Source organism: Hippoglossus hippoglossus, chromosome 17 (genome assembly GCF_009819705.1).
Source record: "Hippoglossus hippoglossus isolate fHipHip1 chromosome 17, fHipHip1.pri, whole genome shotgun sequence".
NCBI classification, from domain to species: Eukaryota; Metazoa; Chordata; class Actinopteri; order Pleuronectiformes; family Pleuronectidae; genus Hippoglossus; species Hippoglossus hippoglossus.
In genome coordinates, this window is record NC_047167.1 from 17,690,757 (window position 1) to 17,718,055 (window position 27,299).

The window sequence follows — 27,299 nt, forward strand, 5'->3', positions numbered from 1 at the left end:
CTCTGCACTTCGTCTGCATGCTAGCAGTAAAATCATTTATATACATACATATATACATATATATATATATAAATATAATATGCATATAAAATCGTGATGCCGAGTGTTTCCTCCCACAGGTGTGGCTGTTTTCCTTTTGATGAGGGAAAAGCAAACTCATTAGCAGGTCCAGGAAGCGTCAGAGCAGCAGTTCCCGCCAGTGGCCATGTGATTAAATCACACAGAGTGAGTCTCAGGGAGCCAGGTAATGAAGGGACAGGGCAGCGGATGCCATCACTCCCACCTCCTCGTCCTCCTCCTCCTCCGCACCCCTCGTCCTCCTCCTCCTCCTCCTCCTCCTCCTCTTCATCATCAAGTAGCACTGGAGCTCAGCCCAAGCCTGGGACAGGAGGTGGGGTGGAGCACAAATACCAACACACACTGCACAGACAAACTGCATTTGCACATGTTGTTTTTCTTATGCTCCAAATGCATGTGTTAATATACAAACTTATAACCAGGAGAGGAGTCGCACAAAGTAAGAGATGAAGTTTATGAATCTGTAAATCAGACTCTTTCGGGGCAAAATGATGGAACCACCACAGGACACACATATGTGCCGATCCGAGCAGACTCGCCTGGAGTTAATACAGCAAAAGAAACTTAATTTCCAGGTTTTACTTCCAAGCAGATCCACTATTTAACAGAGTGATGACCAGAAACTAAAGCTCTGTAAATCAACAGTGAGCCAATTAAAAAAAAACACAAATCTCACTCTGCAGCCGCATCAAATCCCTCAATCGAGCCAAAAATAAGCATTAAACGCCCTTTAAAATACTGTTGATGGCTTTTGGTTACAGGCAGTCCCCATTCTCATGCCTGGCAATGGTCTTTTATGGCGAGGGACCTAATACAAGATTTCTGTTCTAGTGCAAACACAGTGGCCATGGGCACCAAGGAACAGCTGCCGTATAATTGAATTAACATTCGCCTTCTGCTCCAGCACTCAGCGCGGTGCTGAGAACTCATACACATCCCTCCACCAGCTCCATCAACCTGCCCCATGAATATGCATGCTACTCCAGATCCAAATGCGTTCTGTGTCTAATGTTTGTGGAGTTGCTTATATGGCGGATAAAGAGCTATACGCTGACGGTCTTGGGAGGGTGACGTGGTTTACATCGAGTCCATTGATCACTTTTAGTGGCCCCGGGGCCTCGGAGGCTCAGAGTGATGCTGCCGCAGCTCCGGAGGAGAATGAAGTCTAACAGAGACATCTAGTGGATTGTATCTGACTGTGTGACTTGTTTGTGATGAATGCACGAGACATTCTGTGGGACGTAGCTTTTACTTCATTTTAAAATACATTACAGGTTGTTATTATTATAGAAAATAATGACCTTAGTGCTCTTTAGGTATTTATGATTTCTTTGTAAATCTAAAAACCATCAAACATTAAAGAATCAATATTGTGGCCTTATCCTGTCAATCTACCATTTGGTTTGACAATATACTGGTTAAAAGACATGTGACATATATTTAACCCTAACCCTAAGTTTTTTAATCGAATGAGATGTGATTTAGAATTTATATGGATGGACAGCTGAATAAGTCCAGTGGCCAAGAGCTACACAACGAGACATAGAAGTATAACAAATTATAACAAAGTGACACATAAGAATATAAAATGACCAATTTTATCCAACATGTCTGGAGGGGAGACAGTTGTTAGTCTGACCAAGCCAGACATTTAATGACATCATCTGTGGGAACTGTTGGGTTTCTCTATTTAATTTTAAGGTCTCGACCTTAACATGTTATGATTTAGTGCCTAAAATTGAACTTAATACCTTTTATTCAATCATTTTGCACTTTGTAACCTTGTTTAGATAAGTGCTGTACAAATAATTATTTTCTTCTATTGAAAAATGTGATGTTACTGTGATCCTTTGTGGAAAATATATATTCTGCCCCATCTTGAATTACTCAGTATTATCTTTACTGATACTTACAACTCGGCAGCATTTTTTATAAAAGTCTTACCTACACCAAGATTATTCATAAAGACCTTGGAGTTGCTGAGATCCACATGTTGGAGCAGAGTTCTGAGAGAAGAGCCCATGAAGAGGTTTGTCATTTCTGACATTTTGTTGACTACAAATTGAATTGAATTAATCCAAAGAAAAAACGACAGATTGATCATTAAAGTCAATCGCCTTAATTTGTTTGTGTTAAAATGTTTAGTCTATGTAAACTGGTTATTTTCTTAAGCTTTATAAAGCCACAGAAGACATTATTCAACTATTATCACACACTGAGCAGTTCTCCTTATGACAAATACACTGATATGTATGTAAAGTTGCTGAAGTCCCCCTCTAATGTGAGATCGTGAGCTGTGTTGCTGTAGAAATGAAGACAGGCAGACATGATCTGAGCCCTTTAAGTCCAGATTTATTGATACGACTGTGCAGTCACAGAGCATGGTGGCACACGCGGCCGCCTGGCCGGCATTGGACAGTGACGCACACATGCATGCACATACATGCACACACAAACACCCACTCACTCGGATTCACTCTGTCTTATGGAGAATAGAAGGTAAACCTGAGGTGGTTCACTTGCGTCCACCTCAGGTTGTATATTTGTATGTTCCTCCACTCTGCTGGTCAGTGGACACGTTTGTAAATTTGACAAAATGTGAGAACTTGATGTTTAAAAAATGCTGATCTGATATGTATTTTTTTCAATTTTGTTGGTGGTGAGAATTGTTTACCCAGCTTCATGCAGTCCACTGCATCACTCTCTCACTCACTCACACACACACACACACACACACTCATCGATAGAGCAGGTCACAGTGAGGAGATCAGAAATGCACATTGAGTAATTTTTAAGCAGTTCCACACACACTCACTCACTCTCTCACACACACACACACACACTCGCTCTCTCACTCACACACACACACACTCTCTCACTCTCACACACACACACCCACACGCTCTCTCACACACACACAGGCTTTACATCCATCTAACCTCACTGAGTAGAACAGTTTGAGATCAGAGAATAATTCAGACTAAACGAGGAAACAAAGCAAGAAACAAACAACAAAGAATGTGTTCCATAGTAACCGTTACAAAACACCACGTTTAGAAGTCATAAATACAGCTATGTCTCTGATTATGGTCAGTATTAAATATTCATACAGTCGGCCGTCACAGCAGCAAGTGAAAGCAAACTACGAGACTGTACACGTGTTGGTCCCTTGGTACAGAAAACGCTGCTTTACCAAGCGTCACACAGGCTATTGTGAGGATGCACTAAGTTTTGTTTTTGTTCTATTATGATAAATTTCATTTTCTATGATTGTTACTCAGTTGGGACCTTTGACCCACTATGAATGTTTTAGCTGGTGGAGCAAAAGACATCGAACAGATACACAGAGGAGAGACAAAATGAAAAAGAGAAAGAAGTTACATGTTGAAAACTTTTTCACATTTGCGTCCTTTGAGTCCAAAAGGAGAAAACAGTCCAGTAGAACAAAAACAAACAAACAAACAACACAACGCTATCGAGCACAAAACAGAGGAAAAACAGATTTTTCCTAAATGAAAAAGAGAATAAAATATACCATTATAAATACTATACTTCTGCAACATCAAAGCGTGACTTTACAAACAGATTTTCCAACAGTGTCTAAATCAAAAGTGTTAACACAGCACTCCTTTAGTGTGTAGTAATGACAGAAGATATTCACTAGATTGTTGGACTGTGCCTGGATCAGCACAGATTCCAACGACATCACTAAAAGTTTGTTTTCCTACAGTTGTGGAATGGAAAGTACATGTAGAGGCACACATTCAGCCAGCTGGCTTGCTAACCACCGACTGTATATTTTAGGTAGAAAGTAGCATTGCATGACAAACTGCTTTATCCCAGCACGGTACTAGTGTTCCTGTTATAATATAAAAATGGGGAGAGTATATTAAAACAAAGAGGTTAAAAAATAATTCGTTGGTTCCTATAGTTTTATACAAAGTTTCAGGTGTTAAATTGTTTACCCTTTTTGAACCCGATACATATTATACATATTAGAATGTGTAGCAGTAGACACGTGTACTGTATACTTTAAAATAATATGCCAAGAATGTGGTCCTGGCACTATTCATTTAGGGAATTTCAAAATAAAAGTGCACAATTTGAGGGAAAACACACCTATAAATTATGCAAATACTGCCCCGATTTGCTTCTTCCACTTCCATGTATAAGTTGTGTATAATATAAGCTGAAGCAGCGCTGCGGGGGTTCAATATGTTACATATGCACAGTAAGCAATATTTGCATCTTCTATACACAACATTACAAGCCTTTAAAAACCTGGCAAACGACCAGGAAGCAGATACAGTTTGTACTCAGCGTCAGATGCGTCACGAGAAGCCTGATGGGTCGAGCTGGCTACTAGGTGCACGAGCACACTGTAAACACGTCCATTCAACATTACACCAACGATAGAATGTGGAGCTGCTGTGACTTAACTGTGCCGCGAAAATGAAAATGTCTGAGATTTTTTACTCTAATTCAGCGGCGATGCTGATGTGTTGCTACAGCTTCAATACACGTAAGAAGGCATCGAGAACAAGAAGTGATTGGACGAAGAGATGAAACACACACACACACACACACACACAGTGAGGATATAACACACATCTAGTGCAGGATTCATGAAGGACAAATGCAGAACAAATGTAACAACAACAACAAAAAAAGGTAAACAAAAAGATTTTAAATATTACAAAATATCTTCAATGCATTTAAATGTGTGATATGTCTGAAATGCAAAGGTTGCATTCTAATTTTTGGACATTTTCCACTACAATATCTTACATTACATCCAAAAACCATCTTGATTCTTGGATTGTGGAATAATAGGATTTCTACTCATTGTCAGATCCATACATGTACAAACATATTTACAGTGCAGACGACAAGGACACACAGAAACAATAAGAACGTGACTGCAGGGAACACAAACGATCATCGTCTGAGGAAAGCACTGAGAAAGTAAACGTGTGAAGAGGAAAAATGAGACACAACTGGTGGTGAAAAGGTTTTTGCGGTAGTCTCTCGATCGGGTGAGACTCCCAGCAGGAATTCCTATAAAGCACAATATTTCTAGATAAAGTAGGTTTTGTTAATTTAACCCCATTGTACTAAACACAAACCCAGACAGTTTACATTCTGTGTGGCAGCTGTGAAAGTCCCTTTTCATGTGCATTTATCCTGCATTTTCCACAATAAAAAGCACTTCTGTTTTAATTTGAAAGGACAAAAAACAAATGACAAATGTGATGCTGAAATCTAACAAATGAGTGCAGAGAGAGAAAAATAGAGTAAAGAGTGGGATTTGTACGATGGCTACATGTCTGTGGATGTGTTGGGTAAAAGATTGGCAAACTAAAAAAATATTTTCAGTGTCAGTCTTTTAAAAAGGCTCCTCTCAAACCCTCATCACCTTAAGATCATTAAATCTTCTGTATTGTCTTCATCAATAAGCAGAGAGGGAGGAATCATGCACACGGGTCGAGCCACAAACTCTGCATACAAGAGTGTCGGAGTGTAAACACAGGAAAAGTAAAAACTATTCATCATTAGGACACAAAAATGGAAGTGAAGGTGTGAGTTTCTTGAAGCCCTGAAGAGGGCGACACAGTCCAACTGATGGCCTTCCCTCTGAAGTGAGTCTGGGTGGAGCTCTCCCAGTCGAGTGAGAAGAACAGGTTCAGGGTCCGGTGATGCTGTTGATTATCTACAGCTCGACTATTCCATCGCTACCTCTGCTTTGAGACAAATATTATATCAAGAGACATAAAGAAGTGGCTGACGTAGAGAAATCGACATATTTCCTATGATTAATATGATAACTTCAACATTTTCAACATATAAGGGAGGGAAACATTGGTTTTCACTTTTTAGGTGCAATAAAAACGTCAATGGTCATGTGCTGCAGAAATAAACTCACCATCGACACTTTTGTTTTTATTTTCTTCATCCTCTGTAGATTCAGCTCCTTCAGACAACTCTCCTGAAAAGTCCAAATAGTCTTTGTCAGACGCAGGTGGGTGAAATCCTGAAATCATCCTCTATCTTAAAATAACCTTTTACACGTCTCTGACCAGGAACCGGATCAGTCAACAAGTTAACAAACCCAAAGTTATTCTAATTTCCAGTGGGGAACCAAAGAATTCAAAATAACCCACTGAAATAAATGAGACAAGATAAAATCCAGTATTTTCAAACACTTTTCATTCACAAAATTAATTTAATTGATAATAAATCTGTTCAACAGAAAAGGAAACTGTCAATTTTGATGATAGGAACATTTCTAATAAAGTTTTAAACTAGAAATCACGAAATAATTGCTGGTTGCAGCTTCTCAGATTCTGAGGATTTGACGAATAAAATTATATATCTCTGGATTTTAAACTGTTGACAGGACAAAACAAGACATTTCCACTTTTCATCTTTGGCTTTACAAAATTAAAAGACCAGAAAAAATGATTCATTGATTAGTAGCAAAAAAAAAAAGAAAAGAAAAGATATTCATGAATGGAAACCTTCATGATTTGCAACCCTTTTTGCTACTTTTGTAAACACATGACAGTGACACCTCTTGTAGAATCTCTGAATTATTTGTGATAAAATGAAAGAAACTAGGTTCAAGAAGAAGGGAGATAACACAAATATCCACTGTTGTGCTGATAAAAGGGTTAGAGACAGTGTGGTGAGATGTGGATGAACATTCACCACAGATTTACATCATGTCTCTTAGTTTGGCTATGGGATGACACAGTTAAAGGAATATACCGTTATGCAGAGACGGACTCTTGTGTGTGGCGCCCTCGGCCTGATCTCCCTCCTCTGTTTCCCCCGTGTTACCGTCTGGCGGTGTGCTGACCTCTGCCGACTCGGCCGCCTCCCCCTCCAATTGGTCCTCCTTTGGTTCAGGCTGTTCTGATTCCGTTTGTCCCTCCTGGGGCTCCATAGTGTCTTCCTGCTGAGCTTGCTCCTCCTCTTCCTTTTTAGCTCTCTCCTCCGCCTCTGAGGTCACAAAGAGTGTGATGGCAGGTTAGCGTGCATCTGTGTGTGGTCTTACCATAATCAGGTAGAAACTGGGATTGTTGTATTTTTACCCCCTTGGACCAGTGAAGCTATGTATCATGCTGACACTGGTTTGCACCAGGAACTGGACTCTTTGGTGTGAAGCCGCCCTTAGTTTGTACTTTAAGAAGTTGTGTGTGTGAACAGTACCTTTAGTGGCCTGCGTTTTCCACCTCTCTCTGTTCTGATAAACCTCTTCGTTCCACAGGGCCTTGAAGTTCTTCATGTCCAGCGTCAGCAGAGAGCTTTGTCCTGACGAGCTGCTGTCGGAGCCCATGCTCTTCACGCTGTGCCGTTTGACCTCATCCGAGCTAATACTGTTCAGACTGGACGGAGCAAAACGAGGGGGAGAAGAGAGTTTAGAGTCAAGACGAGGGTAGAGCCAAGCTAGCAGCTCAGGGAGGTGGAGCTTTGAGCTAAATGCTGAGGTCAGCATGCTAACTGGCCAGCAGGTGGCAATGTGCTGATGTTTAACCAGTAATGAGCATGTTCAACATCTTAGTGTAGGATGTTAGCATGATAATGTCAATGCATGTTTCATTCGTTCTGCAGGTAATGGACAAATTCTCTTTTTGACCAGATGATGGCGCTAGATGAACACATGGCATTCAGTTTACTTGTCAAAGGAACGACTCAGTCTGTGAGAACAGATAAATAATGTCCTTTTCAGGGAGTTAATTAGATTCATTCACAAATTTGCTGTAATTTTTGTTAAGATTTATTTAAACAACAATTAACGTACATTGTTTTGTTTGGTTTAGTGTGACCCACGCTAGGGACTCTTTCTTTAATGGGTTTCTTGTGAGGTCTTTATAAAAGTGCGACACTAAATTGCTGGGTTAAGGGATTAACAACAACGTTACTCCAATCCATCATGTTAGGGATGTTAAAGCCTCCAATAGCTGTCACAACATTTCTCTTGAAATGACAAATATCAACTTCATGGTGTCACTACAGGGTAATTCAGAAGATCACCAGAGCAGTTACAGCAGCACAGTGTCGGAATGCAACGAATGTCTGTACAAAACTTCATAGCGATCCATCCAATAGTTTTTGAGATATCGAGTCACGCCAAAACGCCCGGATAAAAAAACGTTCAAGCTGACAGATTCAGAGGCAATTTGAAAGAGGAAGAAAAAAGAAAGACTGGAGGATAAACAGAGGCAGAAAGAGCGAGCGGTCACGGTTACGGATGATTGAAAACAGCTATAAACGCTGCGGAGAAACAGTCAAAGGAAACCCATGAGCACCCAGGTGTGTTTGTGTAGACAAGGAGACTGCACGGCGACACTATCGGAGATTTCCACCTGGATAGCTGTGACTGGAGGCCCACTGAGCGATGCTAATGACGCCTGTTGAGGAGGACCGGGAGGCTGATATTGACGTGCAGGTGCGATGGAAGATACAGAGCCAGACTCCCCAAATACCACTTTAATCATCCCGTTTTTCGAGAAAGTGACATTTAAACTGGCGACACAAAAAACTTTTCAGGTGCTTGTTCTCTGAGTAGTTTAAACGCAAGGGCAGGGGTCCTTTCTTGTTTGGAGCACCCTCGGAACGTACTTCGTTTAGTACGTGGCCGCAGCAAGAGTATTGAGCCAATTAATGAAGCCTGTGGTGACAGAATCACTTCCCCTTGTATCTGGAGAGGCTATTGTGTATGCCAATCGGGTGCCGACACCCACTCCTGATCAGGGATGGTGAGGCGAACTTGTCTAGCATCTCTAAAATATCAATTTCAAGGTGTGTGGCTCTGCCTGATGAAAGGTGGAGACATTTACACGCACAGGAATGGATTACTCATGGGAGACTCATCTGCTGTTTTTTAATACTTTCATTAGATATGCTGCTATTGCGGAGAAGCTGTTGAGCTTCAATCACGTCATCGAGCGTGTAGTTTCTCAGAAGGTTTGAGAGGTGAAGGGTAGAAAAACAGTACATTTTCCATCCTTGATTAACTGGACTGGTTTATTAAAAAGATTTAACTCACTTCCACCGACTCATCCTGCTACTGAGCAATACATTATAACTTTTTTTATGCAGCAGAAGGAGGAAGTGCTGCAGCTCACCTTGATCGTCGGAACCCAGCGAGACCGGGTTGGGAGGCCTCGTCGATGAGCGGAGTGACGATACGCTCCATCATGTCCGTCAGCACAGTGAAGGTGGGCACCACGATGAAGTCTATGAACCCTGGTGACAAAGATATTGACAGATTCAGAGCACAGCGTCAATTTATGCATTTCTATATTCCTTACTACCTCGGCCAAGGAGCTTATGTTTCCGTCTGTGTTTGTTTGTTTGCTAGTTAGCAGGATTACACAAAAACTACTCAACTGCTTTCCATAAATTCTGTGGAGGAAAGGGTTAGGATATAAAAAAGTAAATGTAAATGTAAAACTTTGGTGCGGATGCAGGAAATCTTTCTTCAACATTTTCATTGATTTCTCAGAGAATAATTCATAGATCTTGTTGAAAGTCAGGCTTGTTAAGCAGAATGATATTTATGAGTGTAAAATCTGGTGCAGATCCAAACAAACATCTGTGTCTAGTGAATTTAGAATGGTTCAAATTATGGGGGAGCTAAGGAGAGATCAGCGATCCTGCAAAGAACATGAGCTCCCATGAAAACCTTGATCACGTAGAGCTCTGAAACATCGTCCATTTTAAAGACAGGTTACAGACTTTTACATATTTTCTGTAGAATGAGTGAAATAAATAGTAAAAAATACGTCAATATGTGTTTTTCACTCTGTAAAATACCACTTTCGAACACACGTCTCCACTAATTGGCCTCCACGCTGTGGCCATCGATGCGTGGTGTCAGCTCGTGCTTAAGCAGAAATCGTGTACATCTGCAATCATCATGCACAGGTTTTGTTTATATGTGGGAGTGGCCACTCACCGATCTGGGACTGCGCCACCATTGTTGACTTTCGGTCGCAGAGCGGTGAGAAGGGAAGCCCGAGGTCTGATTCTTTGTCCCCCTAGAAATAAAACGTCCAAATCATTTTCATATTACCCCGCCCTCCAGACACACACACACACACACACACACACACACACACACACACACACACACACACACACACACACACACACACACACACACACAGTCCGTGCACTCACCCATAAACACACACTTACACTATCCGCTTACACACCACCACCATACATTCGCCATATGCTCACACTTCTACCAACAGGCTTCTGATTTGTCTGGCTCCCGCCTCAAGTGCTTCTGGGCCACAAATGTGTTTCATTTTCTCTTCTGGTTTGTCACAAACAGATGAGATGTGGAGTCGGGAGCGAGGCAATGTTCTTCACAGACGCTATTTATCAGCCAGCCACATCCCCAGAGACAAAGGCCTTGTGAGAGCAGCCACAATAACAATCAGACTGATAATGAGCACAATGTGGATTAATAATGGACGATATTGAAGCAATGTGGCACCAGTTTAACATCTGTCCTTCCTGCCTGACAGTTGCCATTACACAGTATTATTTAGGGTCAAATGCATTGTTTTATCAAAGAGTTAATGTTCTACATTTTAATCTGCCATGGCATCATTTGTGATGAGAGCAGAGTGTCTGTAATTAGACCTGATTAGACATGGCTGCATGTCTTACTGATAGAAACCCTTTTAAACTGCTCTGGGGGGTAGATTTGTGCCAAAGAGCCATCAGAGAACAATCATTAATCACTAATAGCATCATCATTTCATTCAAGGTGTTACTTCATAGCTGAATGAAAGAAACCTGACGATCCTACGAACATTTCTTGGAGTGTTCAGAAAAAAAGGCTTGTGAATGGACCTTGTGATGAGGTTTGTCAGCGACATGAATGATGTCTGTTTTCTTTTCAGCCGTTTCACTCGACTGTCGCGCTCGAGGGCTCCAAGGCTCAATGGCCTGGTTTATTTGGACACTGATATAGACTGGTGCCATGTTTCATTATTCAGCTTCACATGTTTTCTCTTTTCACAAAAAAGTCTCCTGTTTCTCTGGGAATCTGTTTTACCAGTTTTCAAGCAAAAGGAACCATCAATTCCCAAAAACTGGATTATGAGCCAGAAATTCCTCATTTAGTGAGTTACTGAGGCAAAACAGAAAATGCAACCATAACATGCATATTTTAAGACTTTATTTTCTTTGCAATGTTTATTGTGATGAAACATCCAACGTAGTAATTATAGAAAAGGCAACTTAAAGCTCCAGAATTTGTATCATAACGATTTAAAGTTTTCTCCAGAATCAAAGAAACCCAGAGGGAGTTATCTGCAAGGATCATTTCATATGTTGCAAACAGGAACTGCTGAAACACTTTATTAAATATTATACTGCATATGCATGTTACAGTTGTGTGTATGTGTCATGCCAAAAGCATGTTCTCTCTACATGCATCAGAAGCTCACACACACACACTGGCTCCGCCGTCCGTGCACTTCTCTGTGACCTGGCCCGTACGTCCACTCACCTGTCTGAAGAACTCCTCCAGGAGGGAGGTGGTCCAACGATGGTGGAGGTCCCATCTTTTGGCCGGGTGGCTGATGTCTGCAGTGTGCAGCAGCAGGGAAAGGGCTTTGGGCTTGTCAATGCTAAAAACACAGAGTAGATACACAACATTTAAAACTCAAGTCCACCAGAGATTGTTGTACATTTGCTGCGGTTTTTGCTTGGTTCTATTCACTGAAGTTTTATTGTTATACAGTCTATTTTGGATAAAACAAGCTGTTTGACCCAATGTTAATGTCATCTACATTAAGACTGGAGCAGCTGTTTTATTCAAAAAGTTCATCAAAATAAGATGATTCGTGTCTAATGGCAGATGTTTGAGTTGAAAGCGCATCTATCTGGAAGGAACAATCTCTCAATGTCTGAGGAGTCGATGTTCCGGTAAAAGCTACATCAGAAGACAGAGATTCCAGACAAATCAGGGACACGGTCATTGAAAGAAATACCAATAGGAAAAAGATAAAAGAAAACTCTCAAGGTACCGAGTGTCCCTGATGACAGTTCAGTCAGTCATAAAGAAAAAGAATGGGAAAAATGTGGCACAGCTGTAAATGTCTCTGCAGCAATCTATCAGCGAAAAATTGACTTTCTGTGCAAGAGCAGCGTAATAAAAGGGTCAGAGAGGAGGGAAACTTTTCTGTTAATAGTCCAGACATGACATGTGGGGGCAGTTCCACACTTTTTGTTCTTCAGCCAGTGGGTTTCAGCACATTCAGTTTAAAAACGTTGTTTTAGAAGGTCTGGGATAATACACACATAGAAATGTTGTGATGGTGTAGATTCCCTGCAGAGATGCTCAAATCATAAAACTGATGACGCATGCAAAACACAGACAGTGTGCAGTGGCGGATCGAGGATGTTTCTATATTATGTCCAACATCCATGCACAGTTACTGATGCAGTAATTTACACATTCAAGTCATTCCTTGTTTACTGTTAGCTCTGTAGCTTTGACCAAAGCCACACAACATTGAATATTAAATATTGAAATAAAACATTCTTAACAAATTGTCCTATTCGTTGTTAGTATTAATAGGAAGTAACTTGTTTGTTAAAAAAATTAAAAAATCAAATAAATACTGATCGCACAGGGGCACTTCAGGGACCAATCAGATTCCAGCTGGGGCCAGTGCCCCCCTGACCTTGCCACTGGAACCGCCCCTGACAGCATAGATGTCAATTATCAGCATGCATATGAAAACATGAACGCAAATAGCAACAACCTACATGTCTATCCAAACATGAAGGGGGGGGGGGGGGGGGGGTCTTTTTCCATCCCACTGCCTTCATTAGACTAATCGGTTTTCTCCTCTGAAACAGTGTGAAAATGCATCATCTCACCTCATCACACATCTGCTGGTGTCTGAGAGACGACCTGATAACCATATCGAAATATATCGTGTGCAATGGCCTGACGCATGACCGGACATACACAGAGCGATATGGAAAACAGGCGCACGGATGAGAACACACAGCACAAGGTTAAACAAAGGTGAGCGGCTCCGATTTCCTACAATTCCATTTGTGGCAGATTGGATGTTAAAGTGCACAGTAAGCAGGCCTGCAGCACACTGGTTTAAATTACTTGACATTAGAGTCTGTTCAGCATTAGAGCTTCCGGCAGAGTGCAATCTCTCAATAATGTGTGCACGAATGTGTGTGTGTGTGTGTGTGGGGGTGTGTGGGTTTTCCTGTGTAGCTTTCCAGCAGTGGACCTCCAGGTCATTACAAACTCACCATCAGTCACCTTCTGCAGACGGCAGGTGGTGCAGAGCCGCAGTGCACATACTGATTATACTTTCTATATAAACACGTTTAATTTGTTAGCTTTTTTTCTCAACACAACCTCGTACTTCTCTCGTACTTCTCTCTCGCGCTGTTCAATGTGAAACTGCAGACTGATGCCTCACAGTCACAAACAAACCCTCCGCGCCACCAGGAGCTTCTCTATAATGCAGGAGAAGGGGTTTATTTCAGTTTTTCGCTTTAGGTGCTTGGACTTTAAAAATTCACTGAGCCTCATAAGGATCAAACTCACAACCTCAAACCTTCCAGTCCTCCACCACCATGAGACGTGAGGTCAGACAACTGACTCTCACTTCCTATAGAGTCTTAGAATGTTTACTTCAGGTGCTGGAACTCGAAAATTCAATATACTGAACTGATACAGGACACAGAACTCCAGCAGAGTTCTCTTACAGACTCTCGAGCTGTGTTTCTTAGAGATTTTTGAATTTCCTTCGCATACAGGATTTCAAAATTTAATGCACCTCACAGGGATCAAGCCCACAACCCTAAAGCTCCCAAGCAGTCCTTCAACTCACTGAGCCGTATCACCAGCCTCTCCTCTCAATATAGTATTTTAAAGTACAACATGACGCCTGAGGACAACTTCAAACTTCTGAATGGTCCTGTTACCTCGCGTTTCCACTCAGGGAAATATTAATCTTATGAGGGACAATACATTATCCAAGTAAACTGTAAAGTATATAGTTATGAATAACATACATTTGGCCACTTAATGGATTCACACTACATTAGCAAAAATTGCATTAATCAATCAATCAACACATTTTTGCAGCTCTACATTATATGCTTGTTTACTTGTGATTACATCAGTGCTTCCACCAAGGAGATTTTATTTATTTGATAGTTAGCAGAAATACACAAAATTTACGCAGACATTTTGCAGAGGGGTGGATCATGACCCGAGAGAGAGAGAACTATCAGGGGGCGAATCCAGGACTTATTTTTCACTTTCTTTAACATGGAGCGATAATGTGTCAACAATTTAATGGATTTCTCAGAGACGCATTCGAGGGCGATGATTTTATAGAAATCAAGTATGTTTAGGTGACTGATATTTACGAGTGTGTGCAATTTAGTGCAGATCCAAACGAAAAAACTGGATCTAGTGAATATAAATGTGTTTTCATTTGGAGACTGTTGGGTCTTGGCAGACGTGTGCACTCCGAGCGCCATTCCAGCTTTTGCTCGCTCCTCTACTTGGAAAAATGCTTTAACAAATAACTAACGGCTTTTTTGGTGTCTGGCAACCCTTTCTCATTTTTGATTCTTCTAATATTGCCTGTGCTTGACCAGATTTCAGATTTTCTCAGTGAAAACACAATGATCTGCCAATACGGAACATGAATATTTATGGTGTTTCTCCAGCGCACTCTTCAGGGCAGGGTTAATTGGGTTGTAAACAGTGGGCGGTTGGTAAACAGCAGCTGATTGCAGGGTTAATGGAGATTTAAAGTGCTGGGGTGATGGGCAGCGAGTGGAAACAGCAGCGGGGGAGAAGACAACTGACCCCTCAGGTTGTTGTAGGAAGTTCTTCATGGCCTTCACCTGCTGGAAATGACAGGACATATCTGTAGCCAGCACCATCTCCACCACCAGAGCCCGCAGCTCTCTGGATGAAAAGAAAGGAGAGAAAACAAAGAGGTGGAAAAACATGAGCCCTGTGCTGTATGACGGACTGTCAAACCCACAGATGATGGAAGCCAACTCATTTTGGAAGTCGCTAAGGAAAATGAAAGCACGTAACACATCAGAGCCATTTCTAATAACGTGCTTTGGCAAGTCCCATCTCACACCAGGAACATCAGTCTCCTTTCATTTAATATCACACATAATACAAAGTTTTAAAATTTCCAGATTTTGACTCCAACGGTTCTTTTTCTTGAAACACAAGAGGTGATTTATACATTGTTTTGTGTGATTTCTCTTTATATCCCTTCTACTGTCTCTCAGCTCTTTCATCTGCTCAAGTACGTGTCTCTCTGACCTCCAGTCGTCCTTGGACAGGTTGTAGAGGATGTTCATCTCGTCGTCATCCTGCAGGAGGCGGTACGCTGCGCTGACGTGGTGACTCTCCAACACTGCGCGGTCGTTATAGAGGATCGCTGTGTCCGACCTGTCAGTCAAAAGATGAAAGCAGAGCCGCATTCTCTCACTGGTTCATATTGGGAGGACAGCCTTAAACCACCACAGGCAAGAACAGACCACTGGATATTAATACTAAAATACATTAATAAATGTTTTACTTAATTATAAATATGATCAGGTTTGTGTGTATTTTCCTCATTGAGTTTTGTTCATTGGGTCATTTTCCTTTATTTCAATTTGCAGGTAGCAAGGTTAAGTTCCAGCAAAATGCAAAATCTTAGAATGTTTTAATATTCAATTATAAGGAGGACAAAAAAGAAAATGTAACTAAAAAATATGAAGTTTCATTCATAGGATGTACAAAATAAAAATGAATAGGTTATAAACTTCATGACCCATTGTGTTATCTTTCTTGATCTTTTCAAGTTCTTATCAAAGACAATGTCAAGTTTGAGTCCCAGAGAAGAGTTTTTATTCCTTTTCTGCCGGAGGTTTGGAGTTCATATGGACTCTCGTCCTGTCCCGGCCTCATTATTGCACCGCAGGCGATCTCAGTGTGAATATAAAGCCCCCATGCTGTAAATGAAAACATTGATCGGCTGAGTCAGTGCCATGCATTTTTGATTTTATGATCCATTACCTTGTCTGAATGTGGAAGTTGTTTGTGGTCCCCGTGTGCTCGTAGTCGTGCACTGCCGCCGCAAAGATCATGGCAAAGATCTCCAGCTCAGTCAACCAATGCTGCAGGCAGAGATAGAGGAGAGGAAGGGAGGGAGAGGAAAGGGGGGGGGGGGGGTGAGGAAGCAATGGCAAGGTGAAGATAAGGGGAAGGATATAAAGAGGAGCATGTAGAAGAGAGAAGGGTGTTGAGGAGGGGGAGGCAATGAGATGGAAAAGACAGAGACATCGACGGGAAAGAGGGAACAGGAAAGTAATGGAGACAAGAGAAAAGAATGGCCAGAAATTACAGGAGAGAAATGAGAAGCCAGTGAACGGAAAAAAGGGGGGGACGCAGGAAATGGTACATCATGCCATGAAGATGTGGAGGTGAAAAGTGATATAGAGGATGAGGAGGGGAAGTATTTGGCACGAGAAACACATTACCGTCGGGATGAGAGGAAACAAATGGGGAGGAGGAGACGGAGGAAAGGTCAGAAAATCCGAAAGGAAACTTTAGATAAGACAAGCTCGACTGAGAATCACATTTTGAACTGTCGCTTCAACACTCGTCCGTCTTCTCTCCCTCTCACGTCTCTGTTTGATTTGTCACTGTTACCAAATATAAATGAAAAAGTCAGGTAAGTAAGTTAATGCTGTCACAAGTAAGAATACAAATCCCTTCACAGAGTTTAAACCTTTTTAGGTGCTAGCAGATTTTAATGTGAAAGTCGTCAGAGACTGTTGAAGGAATGGCTTGATATTTTTAGAAAATGTTCTTGCGGCAAGTTTGATGAAAACATACATATAGGGCTACAACTATTTATGTATCTAATATTTGTCATGATTGTTCAGGGATTTGTTTGACTACAAAATGTAAGACAATAGTTATTTCTTCTCAAATGTTCTCTTCAAATGTCAGATTTTGCCTATAACCAATGGTTAAAAACCCAAAGATATTAAGTTTACCATCAGTTCGAACCAGGTTTTGCCTTTTGGCTTTAAACAGGATTGTTTGATTAGTAAAATCGCCCACTAATATTCTGCTAATAGATTAAACTTAATTTGCATATCTCTTTTTAAATGTAGTGCCTCAAAGACCAAATAGAGCCAAAAGATTAAAACAATTCAAATTTAAGTTCAGTGCACTAAATGACAGATGCTCTTTAATTCTTTAATTGGAAAAAAAGAAACAGAAACTACCTGTTACATCATACGTCAACATGCTCAACATATAGAAATGAATGCTTGTATACATGTTTAACCTGTGATGTCAGCAGCATCCTCACACCTGTGAGTGGGCATTTTCCTCTGAGATGTGCATGTTCTGAGTGCACTCACGTCCACAGAGTGGGGATTTAGCACAGTCGATACTGGTGACTAATCAACAGTGATGGCAGACTCATTAAGAATGGGGTGATGGGCGCAAGATGCCCGATCCATCCCCCAGTATGTTTCCTCACGGGCCTTCTTTATGAATGACCTGTTGATTGTTGATTTAATGGAGTCTGGAGGACCTGCAAGATGATAGATTTTATTCCGCAGCTCTCCCGGGAGTCTGTGGCTCTGGCAGTAATGTGGTTTACTTCAGGAGGCACTGGCCAAAGAAACACACCATGTCGACAGCTGTCGCAGCCACCTTATTAAGGTGATGAAATAAAAACAATGGGAACAGGGGGCGGCCGGCTGCTCGGCTGGTTGGGGACTTTAAACTCAGCAGGTTTTTTTGTTTGTTTTTTTGAATAAATGCAGCATCATAACGACCCTAAAGCCACTTCGGAGCAAAGCTGGGAAATTTAGGTCAGTAAGATTAAAGAAGAACAAAAGCAAGATGAAATACAAAGGGTAGGAATGAAGCAATGTCACAGCAACAGAAAATATTTGACTTCCAATGTTGAAAGAGTGACTTTTGACAGATGTGTGACATTTTGACAGATGTGGGTTGAAGTTCAAAAACCTGCTCTGAGCAAAACTGGGATTGAATTATGTTTTTTTTTTCTTGGGTAACTTGTGTTTTTGTTTTTTAGGATAGAATATTTTGTGCATTTCCAAAGGAGAATGAAGCCATGTTGAGAAGCTGCATGTTGGGTAACGCTGCAGTCAGGCTCGCATACATCAGCTGACAGAGATGTTCTGCAGTAGCACGTGGATAAGATCCTCCTGATTCCACCGATTAAGCTTCAACTCAGTGAGCTTCTTTTCTCGGAACTAAACAAGCCTGTTCCACTGGTTTCTGTAGAGTGGATGCTGATAACACTGTGTCATCTAATGTGCTTGTGCAGCACTCACCACCATGCCAGTCTTGAGTAGCAAGTAATGTACAGTCTGCGTGACGTCAGCAGCGTGCATCAGGTTGTGGTAGGGGTTTTTATGTTTGCTGTATCCTACTTCCAGGGCCTCCACGAATGACACCACTGCGGAGATTGGGATCTGATGATGGACAAATGAACAGTAAATGACCTCTACAGGCAGATTTTAATAATGAGCACATGTCACTTCACTTCCTGGGAATCTGAATTTGATGTCATGAAATCATGGATCGTTATTTAAGCTGCTCCAGGTCACAATCTCTAGCTCAGGTCTGCATCATTGCCCGTGTCATTTTCCCTCAGATGCTGGACCTTCAAGTGTTGTGGTAAATGAGCTTCACCAGTATAAGATTAAGTATTTTCAACCTCCCCTTGTGTTGTCAATGCATCGTCTAACTCTTGAGCGGGAAGGAGAGGTGAGTTATCTGATTTCCATTAAATCAGACCTGGTGCAGGGTCATCGTCCTTACTACATATTTTTAGTTTCTCCTCATTTTAATGACATGAACACAAGTACTGCAGTGACTGTGGTGCTTTATTATCCTCGTGACTTTACCTTGAAGCGGCTAATGAGGTCGTATCTTGTGAGTAACTCGTAGAATATGAATTTAAGTGCGTGATCCCCGCTGGCCTCATTTAGAGCGAAAACGTCAAACGACCACTTGTCAACATGCTGTGCAGGGGAGAGAAAAAAAATATACGATGACATGTTTCTCCTTAGACAATATAAGTTGCAAAACAATGAAGTTACGAAAAAAATCTATATATGTTGTTGTGCTTTCCAATAAAATTGCATAACAACAAAAACAGACATGCTACGTGAACCAGTTTTTTTAATCTGATACTCTTTGACACATATTTTCATCTAAACTATTCGGTTAAACTCACAGTTACTCAGTTATTACTGTAAATACAAATATTATCCAAATACACAGTTTTCAGTACATATCTTCAGCGCTGAGTTTTGTCTGCAGGTATTTATTTCAGGTTGCAAACAGTCCCAACAACCTTCACCGATAAGGAAGGTCACCCTGTACTAACTGAAGGAGACTCAGATGAACATATAAATATGCAATAGACCTAAAACAACAAGTGACGGGAGCAATGCCACCAGGGCCTTATGGAAATTATGCCCCATCACAGATCAGTTATTGTGTGTGTGTGTGTCTTTGTTTGGTTAAAGTTGTTATTTTCCTATCTGCTTGCTTCTGCTCAAGAGTGTGTGCACATGTTAATACCTTAAGCACAGATATGACAGAAGGGGGGTAGCTGAGTCCCACCATATTGGAGGTACGTCGGTACATCCTGTTTGGATGAGATAAAAACATCAAATGAAACGCACCGCTGAGTGTAAACACCAGAGGTTACAACTCCGGTCCCAGAGCACAGCCTGGAAGCTTCCCCACCAAGACTCACTATAACCTTCAAACCAACACAACACACAGTGGGAATCTGTTTTTAAAAGACGGGTACATTAGGAAAAGTCTGTATTTTGGTCACATGCTAAATGTTTAAAGCTTTATTAAAAACAAGGGATTGAAATGTAGATTAATTTAATCACAAATGCAAAAACAGGCTGAGTAATTCCCCAAGAGACTTAGTGAAGCATTTAGAATTATCTGGAAGGTTGTGTGCATTGCTAAACATCGCAATACTTTTTTGGGATGAATACTATCGTTTAGAAACTAAAAGTCTTGTAATAGTTTCCAAAAATGCATCTGGCCATCTTTTCATTTTCACTCTTTTTCTTCCTCTTTTCCAGTTAATCTTCATTTTAAATTCAGAAAACATTCAGAGCGACCCTAGTGGCAGAGAGTGTTACTGCACCGGGGCCCACGCTGAGTAGGGGCGCTTGCGAGCTACTGCAGAGTCTGTCCCTAAATCACTGGCACAGCTTTAGTGACAGGTTACAATATAACTTTAACATTAACTACTGAGTGTGTTTTTTTTATTTTATATAGGCAGTAAAATGAAGAGAAAATACAAATCAGGTGCATTAAAACCCAATATTTCTTTGATTGATGACTGACTGGATAAACAATTGATCGTTCCGTCTTGATCATTTTAATGTATGGAAAGGGCCGGTGCACACAACTGGATGACACCAGGATGAGCAAAGAATAAACTGGTGAGTGTAACAGCCATAATTTTACTTTTTAGACTATTAACATACTAAGAACGTTTTGTTATTTTGATGTTTCTTGTACATTTACTGTATCTCAGGCCTGTCTGTGTCACTGCCTGTGGTGTTGTAGATGGTAGGCTATGTATTTGAATCTGCCATTTAGTCATTATCAATTCTATGTCTGAATGTTGTGGTGCTGTATACTGATATTTTATGTTTATGTGACTGTCGCTGTCTATCTGCTGTGGTGCTGAACTGTCAGAAGTCATGCTCTGTCCTTGGTGCTGAAACATTTGAACATGACTTGCAACCCCTTTTTATTTTCAGTTCTTCAGAACAATTTTGTTTAATGCTTATATGTAGGCATTATTTTCCATTGTTAATATTAAAATGACTTTATCAGAGGGGGCCTGTGAGGAGGCTCTGCCCTCTCTGTGCTAGGAGTCTTGCTTTGCCCCTGATTACAGCAACAAATGCATGTTAGTGTGTGATAAAGCACAGCCTCGGAGAGGGAGCTGATGTAACTCTGTAAATGATTGTGCTTAGCCAGGCTTGCCAAGGCCGTAATGATATATGGTCGACTCAGGTGATTGAGTCATGCAGATATATTTGCAGCAGACTGAACTTTTAAAAGGGCCGTAGCATTGTTTTTAAAACGAGACGTGGGGCTTGGAATTTTGAAATATTTCCCCCATTTCTTAAGCTGCAAAATTTTTTTATTAATATGTATGCAAAACCAATCAACAATAACCTTGAATTTTTACATAGCAAAATGGATAAAGTTAATAATATATATATATATATATTGCAGTTATAATGTGTGATGGATGATCTAAATCAAGCACTTTTCAAGCCCCAACGTATTTTTCAATTTTCATATAAAACGGAAATTCATCCAAAGCAAAAAATGTCAGTAATGTAAAGTGTACGTGCAGCAAAAGTCCCAAATCCCACAAGGGCAGGGTGAATGTCCATTTCTTATGCAAGACCAAACTAAAGCTGTTGATAGAATTGCTTTAAGTTGCTCCTGGCTACTCTGGTTTGTTTTGATCAATGATAGATCAGCAACATCAGAGAAGGAAATATAAAGGTGATAATCTGTTTGACTTCTAACTGCATGCCAGTGTGGTCTGTGCTCTTGTGCATCGCACACACCTCTCGACAAATATTCCAGCCTGAACGGCGTGGACGATGCTGCGGAAGCGAGGCTTTTCTTCATTGCGCCGCAGCATCAGGCCCATCTGGCGAGTGAAGGTGGAGGCCAGCCAGTCCCGCACTTCTGAGGGCACCGATTCCGACTGGATGTCGCTGAGCTCATCCTCTGTGTCCACCAAGCGTCTGAACACAAGGGAGAAGGGAGAGAGTGGAAAAAGGACAGAAACAAATGGAAAAAGAAATAAAGGAAAGGAAAGAGACCACAGGCTTACTAACATATTTATAGTTTACACCAGGTCTACTTTCATAGGGGATCAAACTTAAAACCCAGAGCTGTCCGCCAAATAATAACACCTCTTATGTAACATCAAAACATCCCAGGCCTCTTGAAACACCATGATTCAAATCCAACTACGTGATATAATTCTCCACAGCTACCCTGTTGTGTTGACATGTACGAGGGATAAAGAGCAAAGCCTGTTGGTCTCCACCCACTGAACTGAATACATGTTCTTATGGCAAAGAGAAAAGCATTCACATCACACTGATAATCGTGGCGCTACATGGATTCTGCACCGGATAGTACATCATCCTCCGTCCTGGAGTGGTCATGCCACCGCTGGCCCTAATCTGGCGAGATCTCGATGACGAGAGGCTTACATAATGCCATAAGCCTATTCATACGCTGGACCTGAATCCATCTATTGACATACAATCATCAGCCACAAAATCAAAAACCCGTTACACAGTATATATGGGTGACAAGTTAAAGGTAAAACTGAACGGTTTGATGAGTACCTACGTGTTAGACAGCGTTTTCCACCAAACACCAAATGAGGGAAGATATTTATATTTATACTCAGTCACAATATGAATGATCAATGTAAGTAAGTGTAGCTGCAGTGTGTAGAAGAGCTCACACTGAATGGTTAAAATGAAACAAATAATTACAACACAGGCCAATGGCCACACTAATGACAGTCATCCATTATCCAGAGTCTGGCCTTCATCAGTGCTGTTCTGTTGTTCTCAGTGAATGGACCTGGTTAATACACTGCAGGGAGCTTTTGTCTTGTTTGTGTTCTTACCTCGTCTCCTCGACGTAAACGGATTCCAGCACCGCCGCCGCATACTCCAGGTTTTTCTTGAGGTCTGCGAGGGAAGCCTCTCCTCTCTCCAACTGCTTCACCAGACATCTTAATCTAAAACAGAGATTCAACGGTCAGTTGACAAATGCAATTACTGCCCTGCCATCTCGACATGATCAAATAATTGCCACTGATATTCAATTAATCTGGTCTGGGTTTCTGCTGCACGAGGTGAGATTGAACGAAACTAAAACTTGTCCTCTCAGGCTAAATTACAAAGTGAGAAAACAGCACACAAACATACAATTACATTAAGAGATAAATCAAGACGTAAACGTACAAAGTGAGGAGCAGCATAAAACCAGAATACTACATTTTTCACTAGATGCAAAATATGTTTTTTAATGAAATAGTCACAGTGTGTGCAGTGAAAAGTTGGGATAATTTTTAATTCCTGTTATTGCTGGTTGGACGTGATGTTTACTTGTTCAATGTCCTTTTTGCCCAATTTACCAGTACTTTGTCTGCAGAGTGGCTTCTACCCTCTATAGTCTATAGCTGTGCTGCATGGATTAGGTGTTAGATGTATGATATAACCATTTTACTAACATGTTACTGCATCTTTTAACATATTATGTAGCTCAATATTGTATATCATACTTCATTCACGTTGTATTGCTGCTCTGCATGTCTGCACATGTGTTGTAAACAGTATTGCTTGTTGCTTTGTGTTACATGCATGGTTACACGTGCTGAATAGTGGATACTGGTGAGTTTGTGTTGATGCTGTTGCTCTATTTTCTCTTTTCCTTTATTTCTTTTTCCATTTGTTTCTGGCATCTTGTCGTCATCATTGGATTCAAAACATCTCAGTTGAAAATTTGCCAGAATTCTGTCCTTGTAAATAAATTAGATGAAATATTTTGTATTACTGCCACGTTGCTTTAAAAGAGGCTACATACATATATGTTTTCATTCTAGTTCATTTAAGCTCAGATGGGATCGTGCAGTTGATTGATGTCACACTCTCCTGTATCGGCCTTTCCTATAGGAAACAGTCTGTCAACCACAGGTGTGATTAATAACATTACTAGTGGCTGAATTCCAGCTCCTGAGCTCTGGTCTCCTGCTCTAATGGGACACTTAATAGGAATGAAGCCATCACTGATGTCATTAGTTGCACTTGTGCTTTTCGCGCTCAGAGAATTCAAAGATTTTAAAATCTGCCACCTTCGATTTCTGCAGATTCTTCACTCATTTGCATGAGATTCTCCTACTATGTGACCTTTGACATTTCATTTTATTTATAGCCTGCGGGTCAGCGTCACTTGTTTTGTCCTCGACTGGTTCAGATTCAATGTTTGTGAATCGTGAGCAACTCCAACAGACATTTCTAAAGACAGTTAGAGGCTTTATAAAGTTGTTATCACTTTCAAGGTGGCATTTACAAGCAGCTGCTGGTCTTGTGTAGGACACTTGAAACATTTGCTTTAACAGATATTAATATATGTTTGCCGTGAACATTTTTGCATTCATTGTGGTGCACATTTATTGAGTGATTTAGCATAAAATAAATAAAACACTATCTTCCCTGTGTTATATTTTCTCAATGTTAATATGCTTGTGGTTATAGATTCATGCCTTCAGTAATATTTCTTTCTTCACATTCGCCAAAGCCATATAGCAAAAGACCGACCGAAATAGCACAAAAGAGAAAAAGCAAGTTATCATCAATTTGCGCACAGTGCAACCCCCGAGCAGAATACCACCTGCTGCTGTGCTGGAGGTCATGCGCTCCCTTTCACAGTCAATGCCCACAGAGGCTATGCTGGATGTTGAATTATTAAGCAGAGAGGTGGGAGAGTAGAAGGTTTCAGGTGCTCTCATTGATTACATTCCCTGACAGAAGCGGCAATTCTACCAAGTGGAGGATCCAAAACGTTTCTATGCAAAGGGTTGAGGAGAAAAAGGTCTCGATACAAACATGAATGCATTTATTCTAATGTCCAAAGTTGTGACTGGGGCCTTAACGTGCGGTGTGGACAGCACTGAAACATTCACGCTATGTTAGCAGATCAAACGTGTACACCACCAGACTTATATATCAATTTGAATGGTAAAGTAAGTCCTCAAAAATATGGGACAGAAGTGGAACTTGTGTCTCTTTGGCTGCAAGGCTTCAATGCGAACCTCTGACATACTGTCTGCTGTGAAATAATATCAGGCGGGAAATGCTGAAAGTAATTCCTTCCAGCCTGCTTCTATAAAAGAGCCACAGTCATAATTTCCATACTGATGCAGAAAAGTCTAGTGAGAGGTTTAAGTACAGAGAGTCTACATCCACGCTCGCAGCCCCGTGAGGTGTCACCACAGTGGACAAAATCACTTACTGGTATTTGAATAAAAACACATTTTAGGGAGGAAACATTTCAACAACTCATCCTCTGCTAGAATGTCTGATTTTCATGGTAAACCAATGTTTGTAAAATATTTCAAGAAAAGTAGAAAAATGTCCACTTCAGGGTGTCACTACAAGAAGATTCAGGGGATCCTCAGAGTCAGTGGGGTTCATCCTCTGGGTACCATGAATATTGGAAGATATTATGTTGCAAATCCATCAATGTTGACATACTTACACTGAAAAAATGAAAACTTTCACATGCTGCTGCTTTTAAAGGAGTCAAAGTCTGTATATAAAGATGGACGACATGCCAGATCCTCAAATCATCTGGATTGTCCTCTGGTGGCTGGCTGCAAAAGAGGTCATAAGCCCTGTTTTTTTATATTCCCGCAGAAAGAAGCAGTGTATGATTCCCTGTGTATGACAGCAGCTGCTTCACGTGCTGATGTCCCTCTTGAGCTGCTATTTTAAGAATCACAAGGAAGTGAATGGACGAACTGGAAGCTGGGAGTCTAGAATCACGGCACATGTGATTCCGTTGGGGCTAATAATGGTTATTATGAGCAGCTGTGTGCCAGTGAGCTTCCCTGCTAATATTTGAGAAAGGAAAGAAACTCCTTTAACAAAGCTCCTCGTCTATAATCCAACAAACAATGTCGATTTTTTTGTGTTGGTCATTTGCTTTGACTTTCCATCTTGTTGCACAGTAGTGCCGGTGTGCCGCGCTTATTTTTAAAGCCAACATTTAATGACATTAGCACATGTATTGAAGAAAATGTTGATCCCTGCTGAGTGTTTCTGGAGAGAAGCTTTGTCGCAGGCTTGTTGCTTTTGTTTGTCCAACAATGGACTAAAGTGAATGCCCAATCAATTTTTGACGTTCGTTCAAAAGATAATTTACTTCATGCGGAGCATCCAGAGCGGCTTTATAGAGAGAATGAAGTAGTGTTTGAAAGATTTTCTGTTTTCCTTAAATCCCTTTGGAAACTGCAGGATGCAACGAGTCAAACATCAGTTTTGTTTTCCTTTTAAAACCAAAGAGAAAGACTTGTGTGATGATGTCAGCCAACGTGAAGTCCTTTCCATAAATCAGTGTCTCCGGCACCCAAAAAGGAATTGGCTCATTTCACCTGCTGTCATTAGCATGGGAGGCGACACGCTGTGTTAATAGAACGGGTCGGGCCCAAAGTAACTCCTGGGCTCGGAGCCAGCTGAAAAATTCCCTTTAAGCTAGAGATAAAGCTGGCAGGGCAGAGGAGCAACAGCCGTGTGATTCGCTGTGACCGAACACTTGCTCTGGTGCTGGAGTAATTTTCTCACTTCCCTCCATTATCAACTGCTCAGTCTGAACACAGAACAGAAGGGTTCGATCTTTCATGACAAAGTCATCAGAAGGAATTCTGCTTCGAGAGTTCAGAAAGGCAGACGAGTTGGATCGCATGGTTCGACAGAACAGAAAAAGGGGGCCATTAATAACACAAACTGTTGAGAAGAGAAGATTACATAAATATTAAAGGGACTAGTTTATTATCGCTTAATTTGTCAGAAAATGATGACAAATTAAAACCAAGGTGACTTAGTGTTCGAATTTCAGTCATGAACCAAAAGGTTTTTAATTTATATTTATATCAAACAGGAAAAAACAACAATACTGGAATTTTAGAGAAACAAGAAATGTAAAGTTTGGTATTTTTTTTTATTGAAAAATTACTTCAAGTTACCTTTAAAAGTTAACTGAATAATCAATCGATCAAATCTTTCGACTATAAGATCTGAGTCGAGCGCCACTGAATTTTGAAAGTAACATGTGAACAGCTCTTTGTGCAGCAGCGGTGGCGCAGCTTCAGGGTTCCTCAGATTGAATCCAGCAGCAGGTCTTTGACTCATCGTGGCTGAATTACTGCAGGTGACTTTTACAGAGAGCTGCAAGAAAACAGCTCATTACAAACAGGCAGGTTTAGATAATCACTGCACCAGTGCTTGAAATGAAAAAAGGAAACATTTAGAAAACAATCATG

At 41.0% G+C, this 27,299-nt stretch overlaps 1 protein-coding gene across 10 annotated transcripts in view; it reads right to left on the minus strand.

The window, feature by feature from the left end:
* Nucleotides 1–2,410: 2,410 nt before the first annotated feature.
* The window catches only part of pde1cb (phosphodiesterase 1C, calmodulin-dependent b), a 79,909-nt gene continuing 55,020 nt past the window's right edge, over nt 2,411–27,299 (minus strand). For 6 of the 10 annotated variants that reach the window (XM_034613695.1, XM_034613697.1, XM_034613701.1 and 3 more), the window contains 15 exons: nt 22,881–22,994; nt 21,793–21,975; nt 19,751–19,817; nt 19,069–19,185; nt 18,493–18,633; nt 16,187–16,287; nt 15,446–15,574; nt 14,969–15,070; nt 11,615–11,735; nt 10,043–10,124; nt 9,210–9,330; nt 7,291–7,466; nt 6,847–7,080; nt 6,002–6,064; nt 2,411–5,819 (listed from right to left, as the gene is read on the minus strand). In XM_034613695.1, the coding sequence (XP_034469586.1) occupies nt 5,800–5,819; nt 6,002–6,064; nt 6,847–7,080; nt 7,291–7,466; nt 9,210–9,330; nt 10,043–10,124; nt 11,615–11,735; nt 14,969–15,070; nt 15,446–15,574; nt 16,187–16,287; nt 18,493–18,633; nt 19,069–19,185; nt 19,751–19,817; nt 21,793–21,975; nt 22,881–22,994 (1,771 nt within the window). In that variant the 3' untranslated portion in view covers nt 2,411–5,799. The remainder of the gene's footprint in view (nt 5,820–6,001; nt 6,065–6,846; nt 7,081–7,290; nt 7,467–9,209; nt 9,331–10,042; nt 10,125–11,614; nt 11,736–14,968; nt 15,071–15,445; nt 15,575–16,186; nt 16,288–18,492; nt 18,634–19,068; nt 19,186–19,750; nt 19,818–21,792; nt 21,976–22,880; nt 22,995–27,299) is intronic. The other 4 variants (XM_034613696.1, XM_034613705.1, XM_034613700.1 and 1 more) reach the window with 3 other exon arrangements.